The sequence below is a fragment of the Acanthamoeba castellanii genome, assembly GCF_000313135.1.
Source record: "Acanthamoeba castellanii str. Neff unplaced genomic scaffold scf7180000084777, whole genome shotgun sequence".
NCBI classification, from domain to species: domain Eukaryota; phylum Discosea; order Longamoebia; family Acanthamoebidae; genus Acanthamoeba; species Acanthamoeba castellanii.
Window position 1 is genome coordinate 1,354,524 of NW_004457712.1, and position 27,766 is coordinate 1,382,289.

A 27,766-nucleotide genomic window follows, 5' to 3' on the forward strand; every position below is an offset into this window, starting at 1 on the left:
AAAGAGGGAACACCAAACCAAAGCATAATGGGCTTTGAAAATAGCATGTATGCAATGGGGCAGTTACCACCTTCAGGAGCTTCAACAGTTCCTTGTTGTTGGCCATGGCTGATGGCAGGGTGACTTGCACCTATGCATACACAACAACAAAAACTGTAAAACCAGACACATACTTTATCACATACACATACACAATGACTACATGTTTGACCTACCAATACTTAGTTTATCATGTACACATACATGATCTGGAAAATCAGAACTTGGCTTGTTTTGTGTAAGTGCTCCTCTGAACACCCTCAAACTGCACCTTGCTTTTGCTTTCATACCCTCCATCAATTCCATAATCAGTGGCCAACATGCTGCCCTCACATCCAGTTCATGTTCAACCTCACACCATATTCAGTCAGTTGCACACATGCACTGAACTTCATTCTTCACATTTGTGCTGAATTGGAGCACTATTCCTGAAGTTAAAATTCCACTCCATTCCACACTGATAAAATTACTTTTAACTCCACAAATTCCAAGTTTTTATCAAATCATTTTCATCTCAAATCCCTCAATATGACTTATAAGCAGTGGTCTAGCATGTCAAAATCACACATGCAGATCCATATCTTCAAAACTGCCCTATAAATCAAAAATGTCAAATCTCACACAATTTTAGCACAACAAAAATTCCACAGTCATTTGTGACCTCTCATTTCAAATGACTGTTGACTGCAACCATTGACTGATTGTTTGGTCCATGCTTGGCAATGAGGAGTGGGAACATGTTCCACATTACCAGCATCTGGCACTTATTGGAGCTTCTTATACCACCAAAAAACAATATACAGCTAGAAGATGTTGTGCCTGTCCAAAATGTGTATAACATATAGACTGGATCTCTCATTGCAAATGAGCACAAGTTCTGTGCTTGAGGACATGGAAGAGGAAGCATTCAAGGCTGGTCTTTCATTGAAGTTGGTCTCAACAAATAGCCCATCCTTTACACTCACTTACACTTTTCATTCTACTCTGCCCACTTTTCATTCCCTGATTGCTTCTGTGCTTATTATTGCCATGGGTGTTGGCAACCCATGGTACAGGTTTTATAAGATGCTGCTTGTTCAACATGAAAGGAATGGTGCACAGAAAGAGCAAGGCCAAAACCCACCCAAATGGGACATCCCAGTCCACACCCTGATACTCATAGGCAAGAGATCAAAAAAGATATCGCCCCACCCAGATTTGAACTGGGGTCCCAGGTACCAGAAACCTATATGCTGCCAACTACACCATGAGGCGGACTTGTTGCACACCTGCTCTTGACCACGTTGTCAACCTCTCTCTTTCCGTCTTCTTGCGGTTGAAGTGCCGCCAAAAGAAATGGCCAGGGTGGGGATCGAACCCACGACCTTGGCGTTATTAGCACCACGCTCTACCAACTAAGCTAACCGGCCCTTGCTGCTCACTGGCCACCTGCACACTGCTCCTAACTTGTGGTATTCATTTGAAATGAGAGGGCACAAATGACTGTGGTATTTTTGTTGAGCTAAAATTGTGTGAGATTTGATATTTTTGATTTATAGGGCAGTTTTGAAGATTTGGATCTGCATGTGTGATTTTGACATGCTAGACTGCTGCTGATAAGTGATATTGAGGGACTTGAGATGAAAAAGATTTGATCAAAACTTGGTATGTGTGGAGTTAAAAGAGATTTTATAAGTCTGAGATGGAGCTTTGTTGTGGTGGAATTTTATCTTCAGGAACAGTGTCCTGTTAACAGTTTCTGTACTTTCAGGTGCAAGTCACCCTGCCATCAGCCATGGCCAACAACAAGGAACTGTTGAAGCTCCTGAAGGAGGTAACTGCCCCATTGCATACATGCTATTTTCAAAGCCCATTATGCTTTGGTTTGGTGTTCCCTCTTTTTAATACAGTTACTTTTGTTCCCATTAACCCTGCCAAGTAGCAGCTGTCAACTTCAATTATTTTGGAATCTGTTGGAGGTGAGGATTTAACACTTTTATTGAAAGACCAGTAAAAGTCAGACTGTCCATCATCTTTTCCCAAGCCCTGACAGGACCTATGCAACCGGTATACCCTTCTCCTCCAATTACTTTTTGCCTGGAAGACCACACTGCAGTCGCTATCCCAGATCACATACTTCAAAATCCTGGCTAACCATCGCCAGCCTTGCTAGCTCAGTCGGTAGAGCGTCAGTCTCATAATCTGAAGGTCGTGAGTTCGATCCTCACGTGAGGCACATTTTTTTATGCACGTCATGGGCCCAGGAGACACTCCACTTCCTTGCCTTGTCCCTGTGCAACAGGTCCGCTGGTTTGCTTTGTTACAGTGTTTTTTGTTGTTTGTTACACACCTGTGGCCTGTTGGTTCACTGGCCATGTTGTTTTTTTACACTCAATCACTGTTCACCAAACACATGACCAACTCAAAACCCTCACTTACACCACCATAGGGCAAAAAAGGAACACAACAATGCCAATTAACTACAGGGTAGGATGAAGGAGGGGTGAACCAGTGATCTGTTGCCCTGTGGCCAATATGCAAATGAATTGGCAATAACCCTAAGATATCCCCATAAACACGAAGCCGTCCTAGCTCAGTCGGTAGAGCGCAAGACTCTTAATCTTGTGGTCGTGGGTTCGAGCCCCACGGTCGGCTATCTCCTTTTTTCCCGTGGCGCCAGAGGGATGGGTCACGCAAAGGCTTTACCGCCGCGCAGCCTCCGGACTCAAGTCACGCGCAGCTGGTCCCGCACGAGAAAAGCTTGAAGTGGCGTCAGGCGGGAAGGAAAAACACTACCGAATTATTAGGTTTCGAGAGCACTTGAAGTGCCCGGTGGAACACTAGTGGACCGACACCTTCTCCTTGTAGTTCGGGGCGAGGAGCACGCTCTCCTCACCGGAGAGAGGCTCGACTTGGTAGCCGACCTGAATACCCTTCTTCTCGGCGTCGATGTAGGCGTGGCCTGGCAGGTAGAATTCGTAGGCGTGCTGCTTTGACAGAACCTGCCGATTGGAGAATTGCCATCGCCATTAGATAGTTGTTTGACAAAAAGCTGCGTGTGGACCACAACAACACGCACATGCGCGCTGGGCGATGAAAGATGGACGTACTGTGTAATGGGCAGAAGACTTCTCAAGGAAATCAAACTCCTCTTCGGTAAGATCCCGAAGGTACTTGGCCGGGTTGCCCACCCAGATCTAGCCCGAGCGTCCACGAGTGAGCTCACACGGGCCACACAGCAGGCGAGGGGGAAAAAAAAGCAGAGGTGAGAGGCCACGTCGTACCTGACCGCTGGGAATGCGCTGCCAAGCGGGGAGAACCGAGCCAGCACCAAGGATGGAGTGCGATTCCTGTAGTACAACACAGAGAGTAGCGGTGAGGATCGCGGCACAGAAAAAGACGCCGGGAGGGAGCCGCGATAGCGCGTACCATGTAGGAGCCAGCGCCGAGGACGGAACCCATGCCCACAAGGCAGTGGTCCTCGATCGTGCACGCCTTCAGCACGCACCGGTGACCTGCACGATCGTGCCCACGCCGCCGAAGGAAAACGTGAGCTCACATGAAGCCAAAAGACATCGAGGGAGCCAAGTGGGTGCAGAAAAAAAAAGAAGGAGCAAACGATGATGGTTGAGCGCAGCAGCAGCAGGAGTGTGGGGCTTACCGATGGTAACCCAGTGGCCAACGATCGTCGAGCCATCGTGATCCTCAGTGAGCTCTTCGTCGGCCTCAGTGATCACGGTTCCGTCCTACATGTCGCATCACAGGACAGCGGTAGACCAGGTCAGGAGAGGGGCACGCAGCACTCGGGCTCATCTTTTTTGCCCTGAGATTTTTCGAGCATTGATTTGAAAGAGAGAAGGCCGAGGTACCTGAACGTTGGTGCCCGCCCCGATGCGGATGAGCTTCGTGTCGGCTGCGCATCGATATCCAAGGTGAGATGGATGGGCCTAGCCACCAGACGAGAGGAGCACGATGGGGGGGGGGGTACCGTTGATGACACAGTCATACCAGACGGAGGCACGATCCCAGACCTCGACGTTACCAACGAGGGTGGCCGACGGAGCGACAAAGCTCTCCGACGAGATTTGAGGCCGCTTCCCGGGCAGATTTACCAGCGTAGTGTGCTTGTTGTCTGCAGCGTGGATTAATTAAATGGAGTGTATAATCGAGAAGGCTTTACAGCTCCCACCGCAAAATGGAACATCTCGATTCTGATTTGGGGGGGGGGTAATGCAGGCAGACTAAATTAAGAGAAGCAAGCGGAAGAATTCAAGACTGCCCAAAGGGGGGTTGAAGAATTGAATGGAACGTACAAAGGTCGTTGTAGGCCGTGGCCTGTACGGGAACGGTGAGACCGAACTTCTCGAGGGGAACATCAGGGATGTCGGCGCCGTTCCGCGTTGGGAGCACCGCGGCGGGCGTGCTGGGCCTCAAGCGTCGAAGCAGTCCCCTCATCATGCAATCTTTCTTCTTCAATTATTGTTGCTTGATTTCAAATCTATTTTTTTTTCATGTGTCGACACAATTTTTCACTCACCAGAACAACCTCGCTCACCCACACCACTGTACCCACCACGGCTTTATTGACAAGCTTGGTTCGAAGATGCAACCCTCCATTTTTAGAGAGGCAGTTCGAAGGAGACATTGAGCTGAGCCTCCTGCGCCATGTCCACGATCCTGGCCACCTTCACCGCCTGCGATCGGAAACATATGCATAAAGGATGTGAGTCGCTGTTGTTGACGTGCGGGTGTGACCAGAGGGCAATGCGGGTTGGGTCGGACCTTTTCGGCCGCCTCGTCGAGGTCGGAAGCGAAGATGATGCGGGCGCCAGAGTTCTCGAGAAGATCCTTGGCCTCCTTCATGTTGGTGCCGAGCAGGCGAACCACCAGAGGAACTGAGTGGGGCGACGAAACGTCGTTAGATGAGCTAAAGACACTAACCAGCGTCGTACTCCACAAAAAAACCGTTTCGGTTTAGTTAGGCGGCACTTACCCTTGATGTTGAGGACCTTCACAGCGTTGAGGATACCCATGGCGATGATGTCACACCTCATGATACCTCCGAAGATGTTGACCATCACGGCCTTGACCTAATCACCGCACAACAGTGAGCGTGAGATGGGCGTGGGTACGAAAAGAGCGAAAATGGGGCCAGCGCCGCGTACGCTCTTGTCGCTGGAAAAAATCCTGAAAGCCTCTGTCACCTGCTTCTCCGTAGCACCGCCACCGACGTCCAAGAAGTTGGCGGGGTTGCCTGAGGTTCGTGCGCGCGTGGTGACTTAGTCGAGAGCAAAAGGTGTGGGTGGAGGATGAGCGCTGTACGCACCTCCCTTGAGCTTGATGATGTCCATGGTGGCCATAGCCAAACCAGCGCCGTTGACCAGGCAGCCGATGTTGCCGTTCAGCTGAATGTAGTTGAGGTCGAACTTGCTGGCGGCCACCTCTCGGGGGTCCTCCTGGCTTTCGTCCCTGAGCGCAAAGATCTCCTTTTGTCTGAATTCGGCGTTGTCGTCAAAGCGCAGCTTGGCATCCAAGGCCACGACTGAACGGAGCCGGAGAGAAGAAGACGATCAGCCTCCGGTCAAGACATAGACGCCTGCAGCGGAGCGGTTCGTGGGCTCATGAAGCAGCGGGCGTACTCTGTCCCTGGTGATCCTCGACGAGGGGGTTGATCTCGGCGAGCGTGCAGTCCTTCTTGATGAAGAGATCGTAGAGCTTGGAGACCAGCTCCTTGGTCTGCTCCTTGACCTGATGACACGCACACGTTCAACCAATTCCACGTTAGTCGCTCACGCTTGTGTAATGAGCCCTGCAGCGAATTGTGGCACACACCTTGGTGCTCTGGAAACCGAGCTTGTCGGCGACAAGCTCGAGCTTCTCCGGGGTTACACCCTCCGCGATGTCAATGGGGATCTTGAAGATGGCGTCGGGGTGCTCGGCCGACAGCGTCTCAATGTCGCTACCGCCTTGAGTTGTCACACACGCCGCCAGGCCCATAGGAGTGAGATAGCGATCCCTCCAAATCGCGGCAGTTTCCGGCTGTGGCACGTGCTAAAAACGAAAAGGCGAGGAGCAGGGTGGGTCGGTGGTCGGTGCGACAGTGTACCCTTAGAGCTGCCGATGATGACAGGGCCGTTGTAAGCCCGATCCATGAGGATGGCGAAGTAGGTCTCGCGGCGGATGAACAATCGCTCTGCCAGATAGACCTTTTTTGCGGGGGCACGTGTGAGTGAGTGTCTGCGCGTGGTGGCGAGAGATAGAGTGGTGCGCGTACGACGTTGCAGGGCTTGCCCTCGGGTCCGGTTTGCTTGGTGAAGATGTGGTGGCCCAGCATCTTGGACGCCACGTCCTTCACTTCCTCTGGGCTGTTGATATATCACAATAAAATAAAATCAATATATAAGAATATATATACGAAATATGAATTCTGCTAATCCGATGGCGATTAGAGGGCAACGGCGTACGAGGTGCAAGTGTGAACGCCGCCCTTGAGCCCGCTGTCGAAGTGACCCACACCTCGGCCACCGGCCAGGACCTGTGCCTTAACAATTACATCGGCTGCTCGATCGTAGTAGATCAGGAGATGTCCAGCAAGCAAAATAGATCTATGGGGGGGGGAACGGAGGCGGAGGTTGGGTTACCGTCGCCTCCCTGCTGCATCTGCTGGGCGATCTTGTAGGCCTCCTCAGGAGAAGCGGCCACTTGTCCCTTGGGGACGCGAATGCCCTCCTTCCTCATGAGCTCCTGCGACTGGTACTCATGAATGTTCAACCACCTGCGTGCAGCTCCGGTCTGGGCCTGTGCACACAGTCGGGCAGCAAAATGGGTCAGTGATTTATGACGTATTTATTCGATTTCGATTAGAAGAAGAGAATTCAACAAATATAAAAGACAAATTTGAAAAATGAGGGTGTACACGAATGGCGATTTGAAGGGATTACAGAGAAGAGGGGGTACCGAAGTGGAGGTGAGGGTAGTCGCGGTGTTGCTCTGCAGGAGCGCCGATCTCGCAGGCAGGGAGCGGCCCATTCCGCCGGCCATACCCACACTTCTCGCGCCGCGTCGCCACATTTTGCAGGAGATTAACGAGAGTGCAGAGGGATGAGGATGAAGTGTTGGGATCGCAACAAGCCCCCTTCTTTTTCGGTATTCGCCGTGGTCTGGGTTGAAGGAGTTGCCCTTCCCGTTCGTTTTCGCCCAGCGCCGCCGGATATTTCCGAGCACGGCCAGGCAAGATGAAAAAGAAATGCCAAAAGTTGGAAAAGAAATTTTGAAGGAAAAGGTGTTTTCGAAGGGAAAGAAGCGCAGAAGCGCAATCTGCAAATCGGACGTGGCGTAGGGCTGTACAGTTGCTCTGCTGAGGGCTTGGTCGGAGCAAACACACACAGCGGAAGAGAGAAGATGGAACGTACAGGCGAGCAGCTGCGCGATGGGGCGAAGGCCGCATGGTCATCCCTCGAAACAGGTGCCAATAGAGTTGGCGAGAAATTCACCTCTTTCTTTTCCTCGCTGAACGTCTCTGCATCATCATCATCGTCATCATCCAAACCAGCCCAGCCGCAGCAAACATCTCCACGAGCTGGCGAACCGGCTCAACAGCAGCACGCCTACACAGCTGGCGGGGTGCTACGGCCACCCCCGCCCACGACGCCAGCAGGCGTGCCGCCGCCCGTACCCCCAAGGCCCACCTACACCACCCTCGACCAAGCCAGGTGCGTTCGCTTTGCATCTCTTATGTTTTTTACATCTTTTAATTATTTATTTCAAACAGGGCGGAGCAGGAGAGAAGGGAGCGCGAGGAGCGAGAGAGGAGGGAAAGGGAACGAGTGGCAGAGCTGCAGCGAGAACGCGAACGAGAACGCGAAAAAGAGAAGGAGAGAGCCGAGAAGGAGAGACAGAAGAGAACGGCGTCCGCAGGTGCCGGACCCGGGGCAGACGAGGGAGAGAGCTTCTACGACGTGCTGGGCGTGGAGCGCGATGCGTCGCAGGCGGCCATCAAGCGGGCCTACTACCGCATGGCCGTACGCTACCATCCCGACAAGAACCCCGACGATCCGCACGCCGAAGAAATGGTAGAGCCTTGCGCCTCTGTTGTTGGTTGTGTGTGGGCGCCGTGCTGGCGTGTCGTGTCGTGCGTGGTGTGGTGGCATGGCGAAGACTAAAGGCTCCCTCTTCTTCCGCGTCTGCTGCATGCCAGTTCAAGAAGATCAGCGAGGCCTATCAGATCCTGTCCGATGAAAAGAAGAAGGAGCTCTACGACAAGTACGGCAAGGTGCGTTCCCGGTCAGCTCACTCGTGTGTCTATGTGGTCCGTGGGTGTCTCTGTCGGCTCACTCGTGTGTCGTGTGTCTTGTGTGTGTTCTCCAGAGTGCGGTCGGGCTGGATCAGCAAGGTGGGGCGATGGACGCCACGCTGCTCTTCGGCGTGCTGTTCGGCGCGGGCAAGTTCGAGGACACCTTCGGCGACATCGAGGAGCTGATCGACCCCCAGATGTTCTCTGAGCAGCCAATGGACCCCGAGGCACACAACTATTCCCATCTGACTTCCCACCGAGTTGGCTTGTTCTGTACCCGCCTAACACCCACACCTGCAGGAAAGGGAGAAATACGAAAAGAAATTGCAAGAAACTCAGGACCGACTGGTGGAGCTGCTCAAGGCTAAGCTCCGGCCCTTCGTCCACGGGTACCAGAAAGGTACGACCGCCGCCGTTTGCTACGAGACAAGACAATTTTTCTGATTGCGCTGTGGTGATGGCACAACAACAGAGTTCAGTGAGATCGTGGCGGCGGAGATCGAGGAGAAGTTGAACGCTCCGGGAGGCCCCTCACTCCTTGCCCACATCGCCTATGTCTACACCCAAGAAGCCAAGTCGCACTCGGGCCGATGGCTGGGTCTGGAGGGCTTTGTCACAGGCATTCAAGAGACCGGTCACTACATCTCCGAAGCCGCCTCCGTCATCGGGTGCGCTCGTCTTCCCCTTTCTGACACACATCACACACACCACACAGGCTAACGCAGGCCGGCTTGGTGTTCCGCAGTGATCTGTCGCGCATGCAGGCGCTGCAGAAAGAGCTAGAGAAGAACCCCGAGATCGCTCAGACTGAGCAAGTACAGCAGCGAGCTGCCACTCTTGGCCTCGGCCTCATGTGGCGACTGGGCAAGCTCCAGGTGAGACTTCTCCTTTCTCCTTCGACTCGACTCGACTTCAAGGAGTGCTGGGCCACACCTGCTCACTTCATATTTTGTGCCTGTGCCGTGGTAGATCGAGCGTGCCGTGCGTCAAGTGTGTCGAGCAATGTTCTCCTCGCGCCACAGCGCGACCAAGGAGGAGCGCAAGCTGCACGTGGCCGCCCTCAAGCGGCTCGGCGAGCTGTACCACGCCGCGGCCAAGAATCACCGCACCAACCGCGCGGCGCCCTCGCTCACTGACATTGAGGAGATGCTACTCAAGTCCCACGACTACGCCCAGCAGAAGGCCGCCAGCGAAGAGGAGAGGTCGCGGGCCGAGGCCGAAGCTCAAGCGCAGGCCCAGCAGGCCCAGGCTACCACCACGTCCACGTCCACGTCCACGTCTCCGCCGCCGACAACTGCCAGCAGCGAACCACCACCGCTCGAAGATATCGATGAGGACGCCGACGCGCCCAACGCAAAGACCAACTTTGAGGCGCTTGACTGAGTGGCTACTCGCGCTGCTGGTTTGGAACCCCGTGGCGAATGGAGAACGTTCAGCAACATCGGCCTGCATTGACCACCACTATATGTGTGTTGCACATGTAGGTTGTGGGCAGTCCGTGAGACAAAGAGGGAGAGGATGACCAAGTGGACACGCTTGTTACACGACAATAACAGTCCAACAGTGGAAGTGGCACGTCACTCCCCGTTCAACATGCCGTGAAAGATTGCAGGCGACCAGTTGTCAATTCCTTCCGTGTGCTCGCCCGGGTCCGTTATTCCGTTTGGCGGAAGTTCGGGTTGCACACAGACCTACGCCAATCCCACGCCACGATCTCGTTCGGCGGGACTGCAACGGGGGTCTTGGGAACATTTTCCCCACGACTAACAAGTTCGAGGCGATTGGTCGACTGCACTTGCAGCCGTCAGGTAACGCGAGAACCTGGGCAAAGCTCATCATTCTGTGCTTCACCCTCGCAGTCACACCACCACGCAGACCGCCACACCGCCCAGCGCTTTCGCCTCCCTCCACTACCCCACCGCCATGGCGAAAGGCCTGTTCGCTCCGCTCTTGGTCACCGTTCTGTTCGTGGTGGCCTTCCACGAAGGTACCTCCTGCCTATCAACAAGAACACTGGAAGATGGTGGTGGGCCGCGACTGAGAGACCCTGGTCTCTTCTCCAAAGCAGGAGCAAGCTCCGGCATCATCATAGAAGGCGCAGGCTCGCCCAGCACCACGTCCGTGTTCGACGTGTGGATAGCCGGGTACCGCAACGTGCGCGACGATGTCAGGTACACCACTGCCCCAGCGGTGACCTTTTTTTCCGCGCCGCTTTACGTTCCGCCGCGCCATTCGCTCGTAGGATCAAAATTCCACAAATATCTCTGACGGCACGGTGTGCTGGTGGGCAAAATTGTTGGAATGCAAAGCAGTTGACTGACCGGAAAATGGTCTGCCAGCATAAATTTCACAGGCTCCGGAACAAGCGCGGCGCTGACCTCGTACGACAACGGCAAGCTGGTACGCCCGAGACAAAACCGACATCTACCAACTCCTCCGGGGAATCTCAGCCCTCTTCGCCGTCTCACGTTCTTTTCACGTACAGGACTTCATTGCGCTCGACCGCGCGATCCCGACCGATGAAGTCGAGTATGGCTACCTCACGCAGTTCCCGCTCGCTGGTAACGGTCTGGCCATGGGCTACAGCCTCCCCGAACTCAACTCCACTGACCCTACCCTGGTACGGCTCTCAGACCGATCGCCCACGAATAGCTCACAAACCCGAATTGTTGTAGATCCTCGACCGGGAAACCCTGGGCTTGGTGTGGACCGGTGACATTGCCCTATGGAACGACTCGCGCATTCAGGCGCTCAATCCCGCCATCGCTCACAAGCTTCCCGCCGAGCCCATCGTCCTGGGCTACAACGACAACGGCATTCTCTCGACCACCGAGGTGCTGAAGCTCGCCCTGGACAGCTTCAGCAGCGAGTTCAACTCCGCGTTCGCCGCCGCCAATCGCACCTTTGGCAGCATGCCGCCTGCGAAGCGAGGGTCGGCCGAATTGGTGGGTTCTTCCACTCAGCTCAGAGTTACCTGGTTGAAGGTACTGCAGCCTTCGCCTTTGTGCATACTTCTGGCCTTTGGCTGAGACTTCTCGCAACTCTCAGGAGCAACCCCACCGCATGACGTTCGTCACTTGGGCCGATGCGGCCGGCCTGGTCCCCATGGCGCGCATGATCAATAAGGCCGGGACGCTGGTCGAGCCGTCGGTGGCGTCGGTTCAAGCCGCGATGAACTCGTTCAACGCCTTCTACGCCCAGAGCACGTTCGACGTCGACATCTACGACGCCAACGGCACCGACGCGTGGCCGCTCGCCTACATGACCCACTTCGCCATCAGCCAGAACGCCAGCTCGCTGGACTGCACCAACATTAAGGAGCTCCTGGCCTTCCTGGCCTGGGTTCACACCAACGACGCGGCTTCCGACAACGCCCAGGCCGTGAACGTAGCGCCGCTGCCGGTGAGCTTCCGCAAGAAGCTCGTCAGCCTGCTCAGCACGGTTAATTGTAACGGGGAGAAGGCCTACACGTCGTCTTTCCTGATCGGCGTGGGCACCCAGATCACGCTGTTCACCTCGTGGGCTGTGTCGTGGTCGACCGACACCACGACCATGAAGTACTACCAATCACTGTCGTCGATAGCCAAGGATCAGCTGGTCACCCTGGACGAGGACTACGGCGTCGTGAGCAACGGACTCTCCGCCTCCGACTACGAGCTGATGCCCGACGTCGCCATCATGCCCGCCGCCGCTTACGCTGTCGTACCTGGTATTCTCTTCGTGTGTGTGTGTATGTTGTGTGCGTGCGTGTGCGTGTGCGTGTGCGTGAATTTGATTTGACACAGCCAAATGCAGCGTACTACGTCCCAGAGCTGGACGGCGAGACATTGGTGTTGGACTTCAACACTACGGCCGCAATCTATCTGGCCCACATCTCCCGGTGGAACGACCAGCGCATCAAGGATCTCAACCCCGGCATCGCCCACCTTCTCCCCGATGAGCCGATCCAGGTGGCCACCGCCACCGGCAATTCGGCCGTAGGCCAGCTCTTCACCGACATGCTGAGCTCCACCGTCCCCGAGTTCAACTCAACTGTACGTGTAGTCATTTTCTTCTTCTTTTATTATTCAATAGGCACCACTGACGCTCATCGCTGTTGGACAGGTTGGCGTAGGCTCGGTGGTGACGTTCCCCGTCCAGTCCGACCCCAATCGATCGCTAGCCAGCTCGGAAGTAGATGGCGTTATTCAGGCCCTGAGGGCCACACCCTATTCGTTCGCCTTTTGGTGGTTCCATGACATACTCCTGGTACACCAAGTCCTTTATGACACATTAAGAGCTCTAGATCACATTGGCTGACGACATTCATTCATTCACAGAGCCGGACCCTGAACGCTGCATCGATGATCAATACCGCCGGTGTTGTGGTGAGTCCCAGCTTGAGCACCGTGTCTAGCGCAGTCGACGACTACCTGGCGGGGGGCGGCTCGATAACCTATAATTCTCTTGTCCTCGGTGCGCCTTCGTTCTTTCCTCTTTTCCTTCGTTCTTCGTTCTTTCTTTCGCCTCTGACCTGATCGATGCCGTGTTTGCCGAATGCAGGAAAGAGCCCAACAAGTTGGCCAGTGGCCACGTTTGGCGCCTTCATCTACCGCCAGGCCGTCATGCCAGACTGCACCGTGGCCAAAGCGCTCGCGGACTACTTCTATTGGACACAGACCAACGCGGAAGCCCAGCGGATCGCAGACAGGTACTGTTGAATTGTGTGCTGTGCGGCGGTTCGTGTGCGATAACCAATGTTCACTGATGTACATTCAGGCAAGGCATACTCCTGACCACCAGCATTGAAAGCATGAAGAGAAATTTCTACGTCCTCCTCAAGAACTTCACCTGCGACGGTGTAGCGGCGAGCAGTATCCACAACTGCATCACCGACCAGGGCCAGGTCTGCTCCGACGCCGGTAGCTGCGTCGAGAATGCCTGCCTGTGCGACTCGGGTCGCGAGGGGAAGTACTGCGAGGACTTCAAGTCCGACTCATCCGACACTGAGGCACTGGCCATCGGCTTGGGTACGGTCGCTCATCACCACACGCTCAACCGCACACATCGCACACGCACATCGCACATCGCACACGCGCAGCAAACTAAACGGAGTGTGCGGTCAGGTGTGGGCATTCCGGTGGTGAGCCTCGCCTTCGTCGGGCTGCTGGTGTTCATCGTGGTGCTTCTGGTGCTGGTTCAGCGCAAGGGCAAGGGCAACGACAACTGGGAGATCCGCTACGACGAACTCGAGGTCGGCGAGCACCTCGGCACGGGCGGCTTCGGCGAGGTCCACCGGGCCACGTGGAAGGGCACCGAGGTGGCCGTCAAGGTCATGGCGTCGGACCGCATCACCAAGGAGATGGAAAAGTCCTTCAAGGACGAGGTGCGACTCCGTGACCACCTTGTCACCCCAATTGCGAGTGGCTGAGCGCGGGTGCGGTAATGGCAGGTGCGGGTGATGACGGCGCTGCGGCATCCCAACGTGGTGCTGTTTATGGCGGCGTCGACCAAGGCGCCCAAGATGTGCATCGTCATGGAGTTCATGTCGCTCGGCTCCCTCTTCGACGTACGTACAATTTCTTATATCTTAAGTGCGTACCAGCTGCCCCCTGATCTGACCCAACACAAACCCACACAGCTACTTCACAACGAGCTGATTCCCGAGCTGCCTTTCGCGCTGAAGGCCAAGATGGCCTACCAGGCCTCCAAGGGCATGCACTTCCTCCACTCCTCCGGTACGCCACCACCACCCACAACCTACACAGAAGCGCACAACCCGCACAGAATCTCAAGAATTGACTGATACATCCCACCACACATGGCACAGGCATTGTGCACCGCGATCTGAAGTCGCTCAATTTGCTGCTCGACAACAAGTGGAACGTGAAGGTGAGCGACTTTGGGCTGACCAAGTTCAAGGAGGACATCAAGAACAAGGGGTCGCGCGACATCGCCGGCAGCGTGCACTGGACCGCCCCCGAGGTGCTCAACGAATCGGCCGACGTCGATTTCATCCTGGCTGACGTGTACAGCTTCGGCATCATCCTGTGGGAGCTCTTGACCCGCGAACAGCCCTATCTCGGCATGAGGTGCGTGTCGTGCGTGTTGTGTGTGTCGTGCGTGTGGTGTGTGTGTTGTGTGCGGATTGCTGATCTATGTGCGCAGCCCAGCGGCGGTGGCTGTGGCGGTCATCCGCGACAACCTGCGGCCGAGGATGCCCGAAGAAGAGTCGCCGGCCACCTGCCCGCCCGAGTTCGAGGAGCTCATCACCAGCTGCTGGCATCACGACCCGACCATCCGCCCCACCTTCCTCGAGATCATGACCCGCCTCTCCTCTATGCACGGTGACTCCACCTCGGGCGGGGGCGCCTCCTTCACCTCCAAGACCTCCACCTCCAATTCGTCATCGTCGGGCTCGGGGCCAGCCACCGCCGGCGCCAGGCCCAACAAGGGCCTCTACAGCTCGTGGACGCTGCCGTCGGCGTCGACTCATTCTTCGGGCGGCAACTCATCGACGTCTTCTTCGAATTCCTCATCATCGCGCAACTACTCGGGCGGGGCGGCCGGGACCGCAGGCGGCGTGCGCGCGCCCGAGGGCGAGGTGACCATCGTGTTCACCGACATCACCCGCGCCGCGTCGCTCTGGGAGTTCAACCCGGCCGCCATGCGCGACGCCACGCTACTGCACAACCAGACCCTGCGCGCCGCGCTCCTGCGGCACCGCGGCTACGAGGTGGTTTTCATCCGCGACCGCAACAGCGGCGAGGGCTCGTTCTGCATGGCCTTCCAGCAGGTCGCCGACGCGCTGGCCTGGTGCGCCGACGTCCAGCGCGCGCTGGTGGCGCTCGAGTGGCCCGAGGCTCTGCTAGACCACCCGGGCGCGGCGGAAGAGTGGGGCGACACCGACGACCGCGTGCTCTACAAGGGCCTGCGCGTGCGAATGGGCGTGCACGTGGGCCAGGCCAAGGCCGTGCGCGACCCGATGACGCGGCGCGTCGAGTACATCGGTCCGACCGTCAACGCCGCCGCGCGCATCACAGCCCTGACTCATGGCGGCCAGATCGTCATGAGCCACGTCGCCTGCGACAAGCTCAGGGAAAGCACCCCGGCCGACGCCTGGGAGGCCACCAGCAAGCGCCTGCTCGCCCTCGGCAAGTTCGAGATTCCCGATTCGCCCCAAGGTCTGTACCAACTCTTTCTGTGTGCGTGTGCGTGTGCGTGTGCATGTGGTGTCGTGCGTGTGCGGTGGTGCGTGTGCGTGTCGTGCGGTGGAGACTGATCATTTTTTCCTTTATGGTCGTAGGCGCCAAGCTGTACGAGCTGAAGGCCGAGGGGCTGGAGGCGCGGTTCTTTGGCGGGGTCACGCTCGAGGGCAATACCGCGTCATCGTCCAACAGCCCCTCGTCGGGCTCGGACCGCCCGCCGCGTGATGTCAGCGGCGCGAGCGGCAGCGGCAGCGGCAGCTACGAGGACCGGGCCGAGCTGCAGACGGCCGTGGGCGAGGGCATGATGTTCAAGGAGGACACGTTCCTGACGTCGGCCAACCTGTGCCGCTGGATCATCGACTTTGGCGAGATCCAGGTGGGCAAGCAGGTGGGCCTGGGCTCGTACGGCGTGGTCTACCGCGGCAAGTGGAAGGGCATCGACGTGGCGGTGAAGCGGTTCATCAAGCAGAAGCTCGACGAGCGGCGCATGCTCGAATTCAGGGCTGAGATGGCATTCCTCTCTGAGCTGCACCACCCCAACATCGTCCTCTTCATTGGTACCTTCAACGCAACACACGACACACACGACACACACGACACATACGACACATACGACACACACGACACACACGACACACACGACACACACGACACACGCATGACTGACGAAGGGGTATGTCAGGCGCGTGCGTGAAGAAGCCCAATCTGTGCATTGTGACGGAGTTCATGAAGCAGGGCAGCCTCAAGGACATCCTCTCCAACAACGCCATCAAGCTGACGTGGATGCAGAAGCTGCGCATGCTGCGCTCCGCCGCGCTCGGCATGAACTACCTCCACTCGCTCCACCCCGTCATTGTGCACCGCGACCTCAAGCCTTCCAACCTTCTCGTACGCCACACGCACACACCACCGCACGCGCACACGCACACGCACACGACAATTAATAATGAGTCGGAATGTGGTGGAATGTAGGTGGACGAGAACTGGAATGTGAAGGTGGCCGACTTTGGCTTTGCGCGGATCAAGGAGGAGAACGCGACCATGACCCGCTGCGGCACGCCCTGCTGGACGGCGCCGGAGATCATCCGCGGCGAGAAGTACGACGAGCGGGCCGACGTGTACTCGTTCGGGGTGGTCATGTGGCAGGTGGTGACCAGGCGCGAGCCCTACGCCGGGCGCAACTTCATGGGCGTCTCGCTGGACGTGCTCGAGGGCAAGCGGCCACAAATCCCCAACGACTGCCCGCCGGCCTTCCGCAAGCTCATGAAGCGGTGCTGGCACGCCTCGGCCGACAAGCGCCCGCGCACGGAGGACATAGTCGCCCTGCTCGACCAACATGTCGGCGACGACGACAACAACGGCGACATGCCCGCCATCAACCCCATGGTCTGAGACACATTGTACAACACCGAACCAGAATGGATTTTTTTTGTGTTTACGACTCCTCGGCGGTGAGACTCTTGAGGGCTTCCATGGTGAGGTGGAGCGAGCCGTTGTTGGCCTCGAGCACGTCGCGTATGATGCCCGGGTCGAGCTCCCGGAAGGCCGACATCGCGCTGAGCGTCTTGACCTTGCCCGCCGCGTCCCGGTCCTTGTCCCACTGCTTCGCCGCACCGTCCTCCTCCTCGCTGATCGCATCATCGTCGTTGTCGTCACCGCCGCCTCTGCCGGCCGTCGTCGGCGTCGGGGCGGGCTTGCGCCCGGGCGTCGTCTGCTGCGTTTTGCTCTTCGACTGCGGCGCGCGATCGCCGGCCTCAGTCTTGGGCGGATGCCAGAACTGCTTGCGGTGGTCGGGGTTGACCCGGTAGCACGTCGCACCGTACCGACACACCGGCTTCCCGTTCTTGTAGGCCTGCTTACTCTCGCCCTCATCTGCCACACACCGCACACGCACACGCACCACCGCACACGCACACGCACCACCGCACACACGACACGCAATACAACACACAAGAACACGTGTAAATTGTGGGTGCCTATCAACGTAGCGAGGGAGAGCGCGTACCGCCGTCGTCAAAGCCCTGCAGATATTGCTTGGCCTCTCGCACCGCTTCGGCGTCATCGTCGTCGTGGCGCGCGCCGCCGCGTCGCTTCGTGCGTTGGAATTCATCGTCGTCGTCATCATCGCCGCCCTCCTCACCCAGGCTGGCGTCGTTGCGCACCAGGAACCCGTCGTCGTAGTCGTACTCGTTGGGCTGGCCGTCGTCGTCGCTGTCGATCGTGCCGTCCAGATCGATCCCTCCACCGCCCTTTTTCTTGGCCTTCTTCTTCGGCGGGGCCTGCACGTCATAAGGCGTGTGCCGTGTGCCGTGAGTCAGTCAGCCCCACCCAATCTTAACGTCTTATGAAAACGCACCTTTGGCTTTGGCTCGGCCTTGGCCTTTTTGGCCGCAGGGCCGCCAGGCTTGGGCACAGCGGCGGGCGCCTTTCGCTTCTTGCTGGCCGCCGCCTCGGCCGCCTGGCGCTGGAGCTCCTCGTCTTCGTCGGTCGCCTCGTCGTCTTCGTCGGCCACCTCGACCTCGACCTCCTGCATCACCTTGTCCGTGCGGGTCTGCACCACGTAGACGTCGTCCACGAACAGGATGAAGCGCGACCCGTTGGGCAGGTCGACCTGCTGGCCCTTGGTCAGCGGCTGCGGCTCGCCCTCCTCGTCGAACACGAAACTGGTCGGATTGTTCCCCAGCTGCCGCCCCACCACCCGAACCACGTGGTGAGTCGTGTGCGTGTGCGGTGGTGCGTGTGCGGTGGTGTGTGCGCGCGCGCGTGTGTGTGCGCTGTGGTGCGTGGCTGCGATAGGGCGTACCATGGTCAAGGTGACGGTCTTGTCCGCCTGGGAGGCCACCAGCTCCACTAGCGTTCGAGAGCCAACCAAGAAATTGAGCCACACACACACGACACACACCACCGCACACGCACGCGCGCACACACACACCACCGCACGCATGCGAACAGAGGGCGAGGAAAGAATGTGCGTACGTTGGGTGCGAGAGCAGCGCTTGTCGGTGATGCCGGTCTCATCGCCGCGGCCCAGCACGAGGGGCTGTGAGTCCATGGGCAGGTACTTGGGCGTCTTGGTGCCCTCCTTCAGTATTCGCGCCCGAAACAGCTCCACTGTGCAACACCACACCAAATGAGCCATGTGTCATGCGTTGTTTGCTTGTGCGGTGATGCGTGTGCGGTCATGTGTGTGTGTGTGTGTGTGTGGTCATGTGTGGTGCGTTACCTTCGACGTTTCGCTTCTCTGTTCGCTTGGCCTTGGCCTTGTTCTTGTTCTTGTTGAGCAGGTGTGCGGGTATCACCGGCTCGGGCGCCTTGGCCTTTGCTTTCTTCTTCGCGGGCGTCTTCTTCTTTTCCTCACCGCCGGACCCTCCATCACCCCCGCCCAGGTACGGATTCTCTATATCCTCTCCCGCCGCAAATGCTGCACCCGCTCCATCGGTTAGCCGACACCGCACGCACCGCACGCACCGCACGCACCGCACGCACCGCACACACCGCACACACCGCACACACCCATAAGAAAGAAAGAAAGAAAAGGGTGCCTTGAATGTATTCGCTCAGCTTCTTTTGGTCGTTGTCATGGAGGTGGCTGTAGCCTTCCAGGTCGTCTTCGCTGTCGATCTTCTTTGTTGTCTTACGCGCTCTCTTCAGGTGCTGTGTGCGTGGGTGCGTGCGTGCGTGCGGTGTGGACGTAAAGAGTGAGTGAGCGCGTGCGGTCGCGTGCGGTCGCGTGCTTGTGTGAGCGAGCGGGAGAGTGGGTAATACCAACCTGGAACACGCACGGAGCGTGGTACCAGTCGGTCATGGTGCCGCCCTCGGTGAAGCGGTCGTTGGGGTAGGTCTTGCCTACCCGCATCTCGCCCTTCTCAATCTTTTTCTTGCACGCCGCAAGCTTGCACTGCACCCATTAACGGATGCTGCGTTAGGTTTGGATGAAGAGCTAATTTTGCTACGGACATCATAATATCTGCCATGAAGCAGGATTTTACCACTGCTCGCCCGAGGGATGCATACTCGATCTGCACACACGAGAAATTAATCAATACAATTAATTTGTGTTTTAAGAATCGAATCATCTTTGGTCTTCGTGCACCGATCTCCCAGAAACAAAACTGTACCTTGTAAGTGTTATTAGCCATGGTGGTCCTGGCCTGGATTCAGGAAGTGATTAAATAAAAACTAGAAAATCTGTTCTGCCGTTGGTCGCGAAAAAACAATTCCAGGAAATAACCGGAGTCAACACTCGTCTGGCAGATAAAAAATGAAGCTTCAGGCCTGCTGGGGGTCGAACCCAGAATCTCCTGATTCGTAGTCAGACGCCTTTCCATTGGGCCACAGGCCTTGCTTATTTCCAAATCGCCCTATTTACACGTGTGTGTCTGTGGCTCCCCTGCAGATAAAAGAAGTTTGGCTCTGATGGTGGACTTAGGCACTGACAAGTTCATACAGCCCTTTGCAATAAATACAGAGATTCATGCAGGTGTGTACACTGCTATCGGTCATGGTGAAAGCGCTGGGTATTCGCCCACCACATCCTTCTCTGATCTCTTCTTCAGCTGCTTGACTTCTTCTCTCAGCTGCCTCAGCCCCTCCTTCACCTCCTCTTGGTCTCTGTGCGATCGACCACAACCACGTCAGCACGGTGACTCGTGCACTGCAATTCAATGCAAGGAATGGAATGTTTGTTTGGGGGGTACCGGACGACGTTGCGAAGCTTCTCCGTGATGTCCCTGGTGCCGGAAAGGAGGTCGGCCTTTCGCTGAGTGAACTCCTCTTCGCCAAAGAGCGACTGGAACTCCTGGTGATACCGCAGCAGCGACTGCGTCTCGTTGACCAGTTCCTTTCGCTCCTGTGTGGCAACTGATGTCAGCGTCTGCCGTGCCGACAACGATTGATCGGGTCGTGTGTGAGAGAGGGGCATGATGATACCTCGAGCAGCTGTTTCTTGGTTTCGTTGAGCTCCTTCTCCTCCTTCTCGAGTTTCTTCTTCTTGAGCTTGATCTCCAGCGACCGCTTCTGCGCCCCCGCCTTCTCGTCTTTTCGCAGAATCCTAACATCGCGCGCGACCGGCGGTGAGCCTCGGGGGCTGGCTGTCGATCGTGAGGTGGTACGTACTGGAAGGCCATGTTGAGGCGAGGCGTGCCGGCGCTCACCATGAACTCCGGCGCTAGCCGCGCCAGCGAAGACACGGTGTCCTCCGCGTCTATGTCAGCCGACAGCGACATGCTGATCGGCTTCTTGTGGACGTACGCCACCAGCCCCGAACTGCACGAGGTGAGTACCGACTCTCGATGAGCGAGAGTCCGCAGGGGGGGACGTGTGTGTTCACTTACCTCTCATAGGCCTCGAGCTCTGACACGTTCTCTTGGAATACGATCCGCAATAGATCGCTACGGCTTACGATCGAGTTTTGGGCCTGACCGATCCACAGGTCAGATTGTATGGGTTGGGTGCGTTAGCAGACACTATGTGTCGTGTTGCGTTGTGTGGCGCGTGTGAAGTGTGTTTTTGGCGAACGTACGATGAGTTCAATCATGCGCCACAGGCGGAGGTACTTCTCAAAGGCGTCGTCCTTCTCGAGGGCCTGCTCCTCGCCATCCGCCGAGATCACCGGTCGCAGGCAGCTCTCGAGAGAGTCGGACACAATCTGCAGGCTGTCGCTGATCATGTAATCAATGACCTCTGCATTCACACAAACACAATGCACCCATGGCATTCCAGCGGGGTCAGCCAGGGTCGCTTACGCTGACCGCACAGAGATTGGGTGATAAAATAATAATGAAATTGTAAAGAATGCCAATCAAATCGCTCCTCGCGATGTTGGTGAAGCGGTGCGTACGAGATGGCGTGTAGCCGCGGAGGAGACCCGTGATGACTGTGTCCAGATCTTTGACTTGGCCGCCCACGAACGTGGCGAGGCGTTTGATCTCCGATTCGGTCAATGGTTCCTAGAAATTGGAGTCGAGGCGTTTAGTTAAGAGGACATGCAAGCTGTGGGCAACGACAGACACCACTACGCGGTACTTACCTTGAAGTGCTGTGTGAGCAACTGATTGACCTTCTTGAAGTGGTGCCTGACCGTGGACACCGACGCGTAGCCGAACTTGAGCACCTCCCGTCGCGATCGGAATGCAGAATCTGCACGTGTGTGTGTTGTTGTTGTCGTTGTCGTTGTTGCAGGATGCGGTGGTTGGTGCAAGTCAGATAAAGGGAACGAATCAGCGGCCAGAGCTTTTCCAAAAACCTGATAAAGAAGCCCCAACCAAAATCAAGAGAAGATTATAAAGTACGCGTGTCGAGCTCCAGGTGGCAGAACGAAAACGATGTCACCTGCACGCGTTCATTGTGGGAGGAGGGAGACGGACAAACAATCAACCAATCAGGGCGGAGAGGCATTCGCATGCGTGGCATCGCCTTAATAAGGATAGCTTGTGTTGCGTTGTATAGGAAGAGGTTGTATTACGTACAAAGACAACGTGGCACAGCTTGTTGTCGGTCAAGAAGAGGCACCAGTCCATGAACTTGAGGATCTGCTTGTCCTCCTGTATAGATGACAACGCACCCGCGCCGCCAACAGTCCATTCGACACGCATTGGAACCAAATCAGGGTCATTGCAGTGCCTCCAAGCGATAGTGGAATGTCAAGGACGGTGAGCGTACGTAGATGTTCTTCGAGCGGAGGTTGAGATCATTGGAGCTCCCCAGGAAATGAAAGTCTGAAGCGCACATCACGCACACAATGTGGGTAACGGATGTGCGTGTGCTTGTGCGTGTGCGTGCATAAATGCTGATGTGGCTTACCATTGATGCAAATGACGGGAATGCCGTTGGGCCACCCCATACGCTTTTGGTCGGAAAGCACCTGCTCGAAGCAGTGGAATGCCTTGTTGATCTCCTCCGCGCTCAGAACTGTGTATCCCACCCCCGCGCCATCGACCCACCAGTCAATCGCAACTTCCCCCCCCCATCATTCCTCATTCCTCATTCCGCCCCAGAAGAGCGAAACGCGAGGTCGCAGAAAAGAGAGAAGAGAGCGCGCACCCATCTTGCTCTCGTCCTTCAGGAAGATCCGCGCGATGAATTTCTTGAAAAGAAGTGGGGGAGAGAGGATAAGAACCGACGGCTCGAGAAAAGAAGGCCAAAGCGTGCGATTGATTGCGTACCGTGGGCGGAAGAATGTAGCTGATTTTGTTGATGAACTGCGTGAGGATCTCCTCGCCATTGATTACTGTGGCGCACAATAGGGTGGTGGTGGTGGTGGTGGTGGTGGTGGTGGTGGTGGTGGTGGTAAGTGGCATCATCAGCAAAAGAGGGAAAAGAGAAAGACGAAAGTGGAAGTGGAAGTGGAAGTGGAGAGTACCGGGCTCGCGTTGGAGGTCGAGGTAGACCACCATCTTGCGGTTTTCGATGGCCTGCTCCAGGATGTGGCTCTTGCCCGATCCGTCCGGACCCACAAATATGCACGGCCCTGTCCACACCAAGCGTCACTCGCTTGTCGTGCGTGTGCGTGTTGCATGTGTGCGGTGCGTGCGGTGCGGTGTGTGCGGTGCGTGTGTACCGGCAGGTGGGTGGTTGAGGTAGTTGCGTAGCACGGCGGCTTCGTTGGGCCTGTCGAAGGGCGGGTAGGGTCCGGCCGACGGGGGTATGTGCTTGGGCTTGAGCAGACGCATCTTGATCCACGTCTTCTGCGCTCGCACGGATCGCACGAAGAAGTGGAACGACACGTAGCCCATGCCGAACACTCCACCGATGATCGTGCGCCACGCCCACGGGCTCAGATGACGACGCGATTCGAGATTTGTGATCACGTATTGGCATGGAGCAGAAGATGATGTGGAGCTCAAGGATGAGGATGAGGACGCGATGCTGAGGATGCCACCGCCGCCTCCGTGGTGGTGATGTGATGGCCGCCCGTGGATACGATTGAAGGAGCTGAGGGACGACGAGTGACGACGGTGGATGGAGCTGAGGAGTTTGGAGGAGGCGGAAGTTGTGGCAAGGCTGGATGCAGAATAGGAAGATGAGCAGAGGGGCAGGTGTGCAAGAGGCGTGGAGTCACCACAACCACCGCGCATTCCGAGGACAGATGTTGTAGAAGATGAAGATGGGATGGCGCGGCAGCCTGACGATCGCGTGACAACCGTGCCGGCGGCAGTGCCGGCACCACTACGAGCAGCCCGCAGCATGAGAAGGCAGTGCACTTGTGCTGTGGGCCTTCAACGCGATTGCAGCTTCAGACGCACACGCACTTTCCGTTGCCCAAACCTCAAATTACCAGGAAATGGTCATTTCTCAAAGAAGTAGCAAAGAAAACATCAGAGAAAATGAGGAGGCACGAGGCAAATGAATGTACATGAGGTAGAGGATGTTCGGTGGGTCATCCTGTGGTGGGACCATGGTGCGGTGCGCAGTGGCGTAGGAGGTTCACAGATTGAAGTTCTTCACGTGGATCTGGGCGACTTCAAGCGAGAGCATTCGCGCGCCGCATGAGCAGGTATAAGTTTGGCTCCACGGGTGGCGACCCTGCTCGGCCTCTCCCAGCACGTGTGCATTCGTCGGTCCTGCTTAGCCAAAGGTGCACGTTAGATCACCTTCCAGATCGCGACCTTGGCGGTTGATTCAAGAAGAGAAGACGGTCTATCACCTGCTTGTGACTTTGAGTTCGCAGCTCCCTTGCCTGCGTGGACGGCACGTCAGTTTGAGGTCATCTTTGCTTCTTCAACACAGTGAATAGAGGAGTACCGTCGGTAGGGGCGTCCTTCCCTCGGGTGAAGACCAGTCCGGCAGTGGCAGACACCATGTGGTCGCCCTCCTCGCTCGGCGCTTCCCAGGGCTTCAACAATACGGGGTAGAGAGCCAACAGCTTCTTCGCCTCTTGCTTGTCTGTACACCAGCACAAGCCCATGCGTTGGCATCATGCTAGCACAACAGTGGCAGGCCCCGGACTGCGTACGAACCACGGATGTCTTGCACGTAGTTGCTGGGGAAGTAGCCGCTGCGGCCCTCCTTGGAGCTTACGCCGCCCCACCAGTTGAAGAACTTCTTGCACACATTCACGTATTCGCCCTTCGTGAACGACAGCTCCTTGTCGTTCTGCCCCTGGAAGTTGTACAGCGTGACGCACAAGCACACGTGTGCCGATTCAGCGTCGCCCATCTTATTGCTGCTCCTCTGCCCTCCTTTTGTCTGACAGTTGGCTGAAGTCCTTGCTTTCTTGTGGTGCTTGCTGTTGAGGTTGAAGTTGAACGGAGACACCACGCCCCTACGCCCAGCTTGCTTAATTTGGACTTTTTCGAAACAGGTCTCAAATCCAAAACGAAATTTTTGTAAGGCATGTTTAGAAAAGAAATAGACAGGAAATAGAGCAATATTGTTTGTTGCGTTTGGTGAGGGAGGTTTCAGCGCCTCGGGCAGCACGACGAAGACGACCACGTCACCAGGCCTGTGTGCATACATCGACCACAACAACCAGCCGCGCCACATGAGTTCCTATCTGCAACAGCCCCGTGGCCAGGGGCGCGGAGAAGCTTCATCGCCAGCGCCAGTACCCAACGTACGTTTGCACCATCTCTCCCCCTTCTAAGACTTCTTCTTCACGACTTCAGCTCGCCCCCCAAGCGAGCCACAAATCTCACAATACATCTTCAATTCATTTGAAGGAAGAAGATGAAGCCGCTACGTCGATAACAGGTGGCGGCAGCCAGCGCAGCAGCACGACCAATGAAGCGGTGGAAATGGTCGAGCGGGTCGTGTCGGGCACCCTGGTCGAGCTGCGCCGAGCCCAGCACGAGGCGGCCATGCGCGCCGAGCAGATGGACCTCCAGCTGCGCCTGGCCAGCCGCGTGTGGGAGCGCGACGTGATGCAGCTCCAGACCCGCAACGACGCCGCGCTCGAGTCGGCCCGCGCGGCCCACCTCGCACACGAGCGGGCGGCCGACGCCCGTTTGACCGTGGCCCACACCTGGCTGGCCCACGCCCTCGCCGACCTGGCCGAGCGGCGGCTCGAAGCCAAAGCCCTGCGCCACCACCAACAGCAGCATCAGCAGCACATGCAAGGCAGGCGCACATCAGACGAAGAACCCTCATTTTGGGAGGTGCGTGTGTCGTGTGCGTGTGCGTGTGCGTGCGTATGCGTGTGCGTGTGCGGTGCGGTGTGTGCGGTGCTGATGGAGAGGAGGGATTGCAGGTGCTAAGGTGGAAGAAGGGAGCGGCGGACGAGGGGAGCAGCAGCAAAGGAGGAGGAGGCCGGGAGGCCGACAAGCGGCGCGAGGCCGAGCGGGAGCTGGCCCAGTGCCGGGCCGAAAACGAACGCCTGCGCCTCCTCCTCAAACGCACCACCCACACCGCACAGGTACCATTCCACGCATTCCACACACACTCTCTTGAGAGCCCACCACCGACCACCTGCTGTATGCGCACCGTGTGTGTCGTGTTTGCGTGCGTGCGGTGCGTTGTGTGTGTGCGGTCGTGCGTGTGCGGTCGCAGGAGTGGGAGGAGTTCTCGAGTCGGGAGGACGCGATGGAGCAGATCAAGTCCGACAAGGTGGTCATGACGTTCCTCCACTCGCGGGTACCCTTCCCCCCTACGCCAACCTTGGGCTGCGCGAATTGAGCTCAAACTTTTTTCTTATTATTTTATTCTGGGGCAGGTGGGCGAGCTGGAGCGGCAGGCCAACACCGAGCGCGAGCAGAGACAGAGCGCCGAGAAGCGGGCGGCCACGGCCGAGGCCGAGAACGAAGTGCTCAAGAAGCGCGTGGCCGAGCTGGACGGTACCCACTCACTCACTCCCGCACCACCGGCTTGGCCTTGATCGCGGCGCCTGACGTCGTCTCGGGTTCCGTGGCGTGTGCGGCGAGCAGCCCACCTGTTGGCTGCCACTGCGGCGGGAGGAGGCGGGCAGGCCAGCAGCGGGCAGCTGACGGTCCTCGTCCACGAAAAGGACCGCCAGCTGCAGACCCTCAAGCAAGGTGCACCATCCGTGTGTGCGCACACGCCACACCGCACACGCCACCGCACACGCGCACCTGGTCACTCACTCACACATGCTACGCTGTCTTACCCAGGGTATGCCCAGTTGCGCGTGAAGAAGGACATCCTGGTCAACGAGGTAAAGAAGCTTCAGGCCGACGTTGCGCGTCTGGGCCACGAGAACGGTAAGACTCTAGCCAACACGCCCCAACAACCTGCTCGGCTGGCTGCTCATCTATGTGTGCGCGCGTGCGGTCGTGTGTGTCGTGTGTCGTGTGTCGTGTGTCGTGTGTCGTGTGTCGTGTGTCGTGTGTCGTGTGTCGTGTGTGTGTGCGTGTGCGTGTGCGTGTGCGATCACAGACCAGCAAAAGCTGGACCTGCAGTACCTTCGATCACAGGAGGAGAGCTTTCAGAAGACCGCCTCGCGCGAGGAATACGAACTCGCCTCCCTTCTCATCGAGGTAAGACCACACGCCTACCCTCCTTGTGGGTTTTTCTTTGGTGCGTGTGCGGTCGCTTGACTATTGGGTGTGTGTGTCGTGTGTGTGTGTTGTGTGTGTTGTGTGGGTTGTGTGTGTTGTGTGTCCGCAGGTGGACGAGCTGCGGCGGTCGCTGGACGAAGCGAGTCTGGAGAAGATCAACGCTCGTCTGGTGCGCGAGCGCAAGCAGGCCGCCGAGGACAAGCGCCTCCAGCGAGAACGCAAGCGGCAGGAGAAGGCCGCCGCCAAGCTCGAAGGAGAAGCGCACCAGCAGGGCGAAGGCGACAAGGACGATGGCGACGAGGGAGGTGATGATGATGATGATGATGGCGGCGATGACGACGACAAGAAGAACGCGTTGCCGGAGCCGGCCGAGCTGATGGATCTGAGCAATCAGCAGCTGGAGGAGGTCCACGCGGAGATCGACCGGCGGAAGGAAGTCCTGGCGGCGGCCAACGCCGCCGAGGACGAGGAACAATCGACAGCGGCGGCGCACGTCGTTGCCCACGACCAGGGCGTCGTGCAGCGGGTGGTCGCTGCCGAGCGCCGACAGAAGCGGGAGGCCAAGCTGCGCTATCTCGACCTCCTCGGAGACATCTGCAACCTCCGCATCCAGGTCCTCGCCTACAGGTACACTCTTTTTCTCTTGCGCGTGTGCGTGTGCGTGTGCGGTCGTGTTTCTGACTGGTGTTTGTTCTCTCTGGGGAAACCCAAAAGCGAGCGGTTGCTGGCACACGCCAAGCACAAGGGAGAGAAGGCGAACCACAAGTTTGTGTGGATCGAACCCTAACCATCACCAAACCTCGAGCGGGCTGGCCAAC

At 57.2% G+C, this 27,766-nt stretch overlaps 8 protein-coding genes across 8 annotated transcripts; 3 read left to right on the plus strand and 5 right to left on the minus strand.

The window, feature by feature from the left end:
* Positions 1-2,858: 2,858 nt before the first annotated feature.
* On the minus strand, positions 2,859-4,476 carry ACA1_296480 (gamma carbonic anhydrase; the record flags this gene model as incomplete). The annotated part of the gene is made up of 8 exons (XM_004368248.1): positions 2,859-3,020; positions 3,129-3,215; positions 3,303-3,368; positions 3,448-3,533; positions 3,680-3,764; positions 3,888-3,931; positions 4,007-4,150; positions 4,332-4,476. 8 exons carry the CDS (start codon positions 4,474-4,476, stop codon positions 2,859-2,861), a joined length of 819 nt encoding a protein of 272 aa, XP_004368305.1.
* A 161-nt stretch (positions 4,477-4,637) lies between these two features.
* Positions 4,638-7,089, minus strand: ACA1_296490 (succinylcoa synthetase beta chain, putative; the record flags this gene model as incomplete). Its single annotated transcript, XM_004368249.1, has 12 exons — positions 4,638-4,712; positions 4,801-4,913; positions 5,012-5,108; positions 5,184-5,272; positions 5,345-5,560; positions 5,658-5,766; positions 5,851-5,984; positions 6,125-6,224; positions 6,293-6,383; positions 6,483-6,576; positions 6,660-6,816; positions 6,976-7,089. The coding sequence occupies 12 exons, from the start codon at positions 7,087-7,089 to the stop codon at positions 4,638-4,640; spliced, it is 1,389 nt and encodes a 462-aa protein (XP_004368306.1).
* Positions 7,090-7,419: 330 nt separating this feature from the next.
* ACA1_296500 (DnaJ domain containing protein) lies at positions 7,420-9,694 on the plus strand (the record flags this gene model as incomplete). The annotated part of the gene is made up of 8 exons (XM_004368250.1): positions 7,420-7,730; positions 7,790-8,090; positions 8,216-8,290; positions 8,386-8,571; positions 8,612-8,711; positions 8,784-8,979; positions 9,057-9,186; positions 9,281-9,694. The coding sequence occupies 8 exons, from the start codon at positions 7,420-7,422 to the stop codon at positions 9,692-9,694; spliced, it is 1,713 nt and encodes a 570-aa protein (XP_004368307.1).
* Positions 9,695-10,234: 540 nt separating this feature from the next.
* Positions 10,235-16,890, plus strand: ACA1_296510 (phosphate ABC transporter, phosphatebinding protein PstS, putative; the record flags this gene model as incomplete). The annotated part of the gene is made up of 19 exons (XM_004368251.1): positions 10,235-10,298; positions 10,380-10,482; positions 10,651-10,711; positions 10,797-10,931; positions 10,987-11,256; positions 11,360-12,013; positions 12,097-12,345; positions 12,416-12,559; positions 12,631-12,766; positions 12,854-13,001; positions 13,070-13,320; positions 13,417-13,676; positions 13,743-13,859; positions 13,932-14,028; positions 14,121-14,382; positions 14,459-15,474; positions 15,597-16,055; positions 16,181-16,386; positions 16,471-16,890. The coding sequence occupies 19 exons, from the start codon at positions 10,235-10,237 to the stop codon at positions 16,888-16,890; spliced, it is 5,052 nt and encodes a 1,683-aa protein (XP_004368308.1).
* Positions 16,891-16,933: 43 nt separating this feature from the next.
* On the minus strand, positions 16,934-19,354 carry ACA1_296520 (CUE domain containing protein; the record flags this gene model as incomplete). The annotated part of the gene is made up of 8 exons (XM_004368252.1): positions 16,934-17,370; positions 17,504-17,777; positions 17,855-18,181; positions 18,302-18,348; positions 18,475-18,609; positions 18,722-18,902; positions 19,012-19,152; positions 19,268-19,354. 8 exons carry the CDS (start codon positions 19,352-19,354, stop codon positions 16,934-16,936), a joined length of 1,629 nt encoding a protein of 542 aa, XP_004368309.1.
* Positions 19,355-19,997: 643 nt separating this feature from the next.
* On the minus strand, positions 19,998-23,231 carry ACA1_296530 (uncharacterized protein; the record flags this gene model as incomplete). The annotated part of the gene is made up of 16 exons (XM_004368253.1): positions 19,998-20,109; positions 20,196-20,347; positions 20,428-20,548; positions 20,614-20,763; positions 20,832-20,914; positions 21,020-21,180; positions 21,338-21,446; positions 21,527-21,636; positions 21,789-21,828; positions 21,966-22,040; positions 22,159-22,214; positions 22,300-22,407; positions 22,540-22,582; positions 22,662-22,726; positions 22,859-22,966; positions 23,057-23,231. 16 exons carry the CDS (start codon positions 23,229-23,231, stop codon positions 19,998-20,000), a joined length of 1,668 nt encoding a protein of 555 aa, XP_004368310.1.
* Positions 23,232-24,202: 971 nt separating this feature from the next.
* Positions 24,203-24,654, minus strand: ACA1_296540 (SH3 domain containing protein; the record flags this gene model as incomplete). The annotated part of the gene is made up of 2 exons (XM_004368254.1): positions 24,203-24,381; positions 24,456-24,654. 2 exons carry the CDS (start codon positions 24,652-24,654, stop codon positions 24,203-24,205), a joined length of 378 nt encoding a protein of 125 aa, XP_004368311.1.
* A 578-nt stretch (positions 24,655-25,232) lies between these two features.
* On the plus strand, positions 25,233-27,735 carry ACA1_296550 (uncharacterized protein; the record flags this gene model as incomplete). Its single annotated transcript, XM_004368255.1, has 9 exons — positions 25,233-25,592; positions 25,685-25,849; positions 25,984-26,067; positions 26,147-26,267; positions 26,358-26,465; positions 26,562-26,651; positions 26,827-26,927; positions 27,058-27,575; positions 27,663-27,735. The coding sequence occupies 9 exons, from the start codon at positions 25,233-25,235 to the stop codon at positions 27,733-27,735; spliced, it is 1,620 nt and encodes a 539-aa protein (XP_004368312.1).
* Between the last annotated feature and the right edge of the window lie 31 nt (positions 27,736-27,766).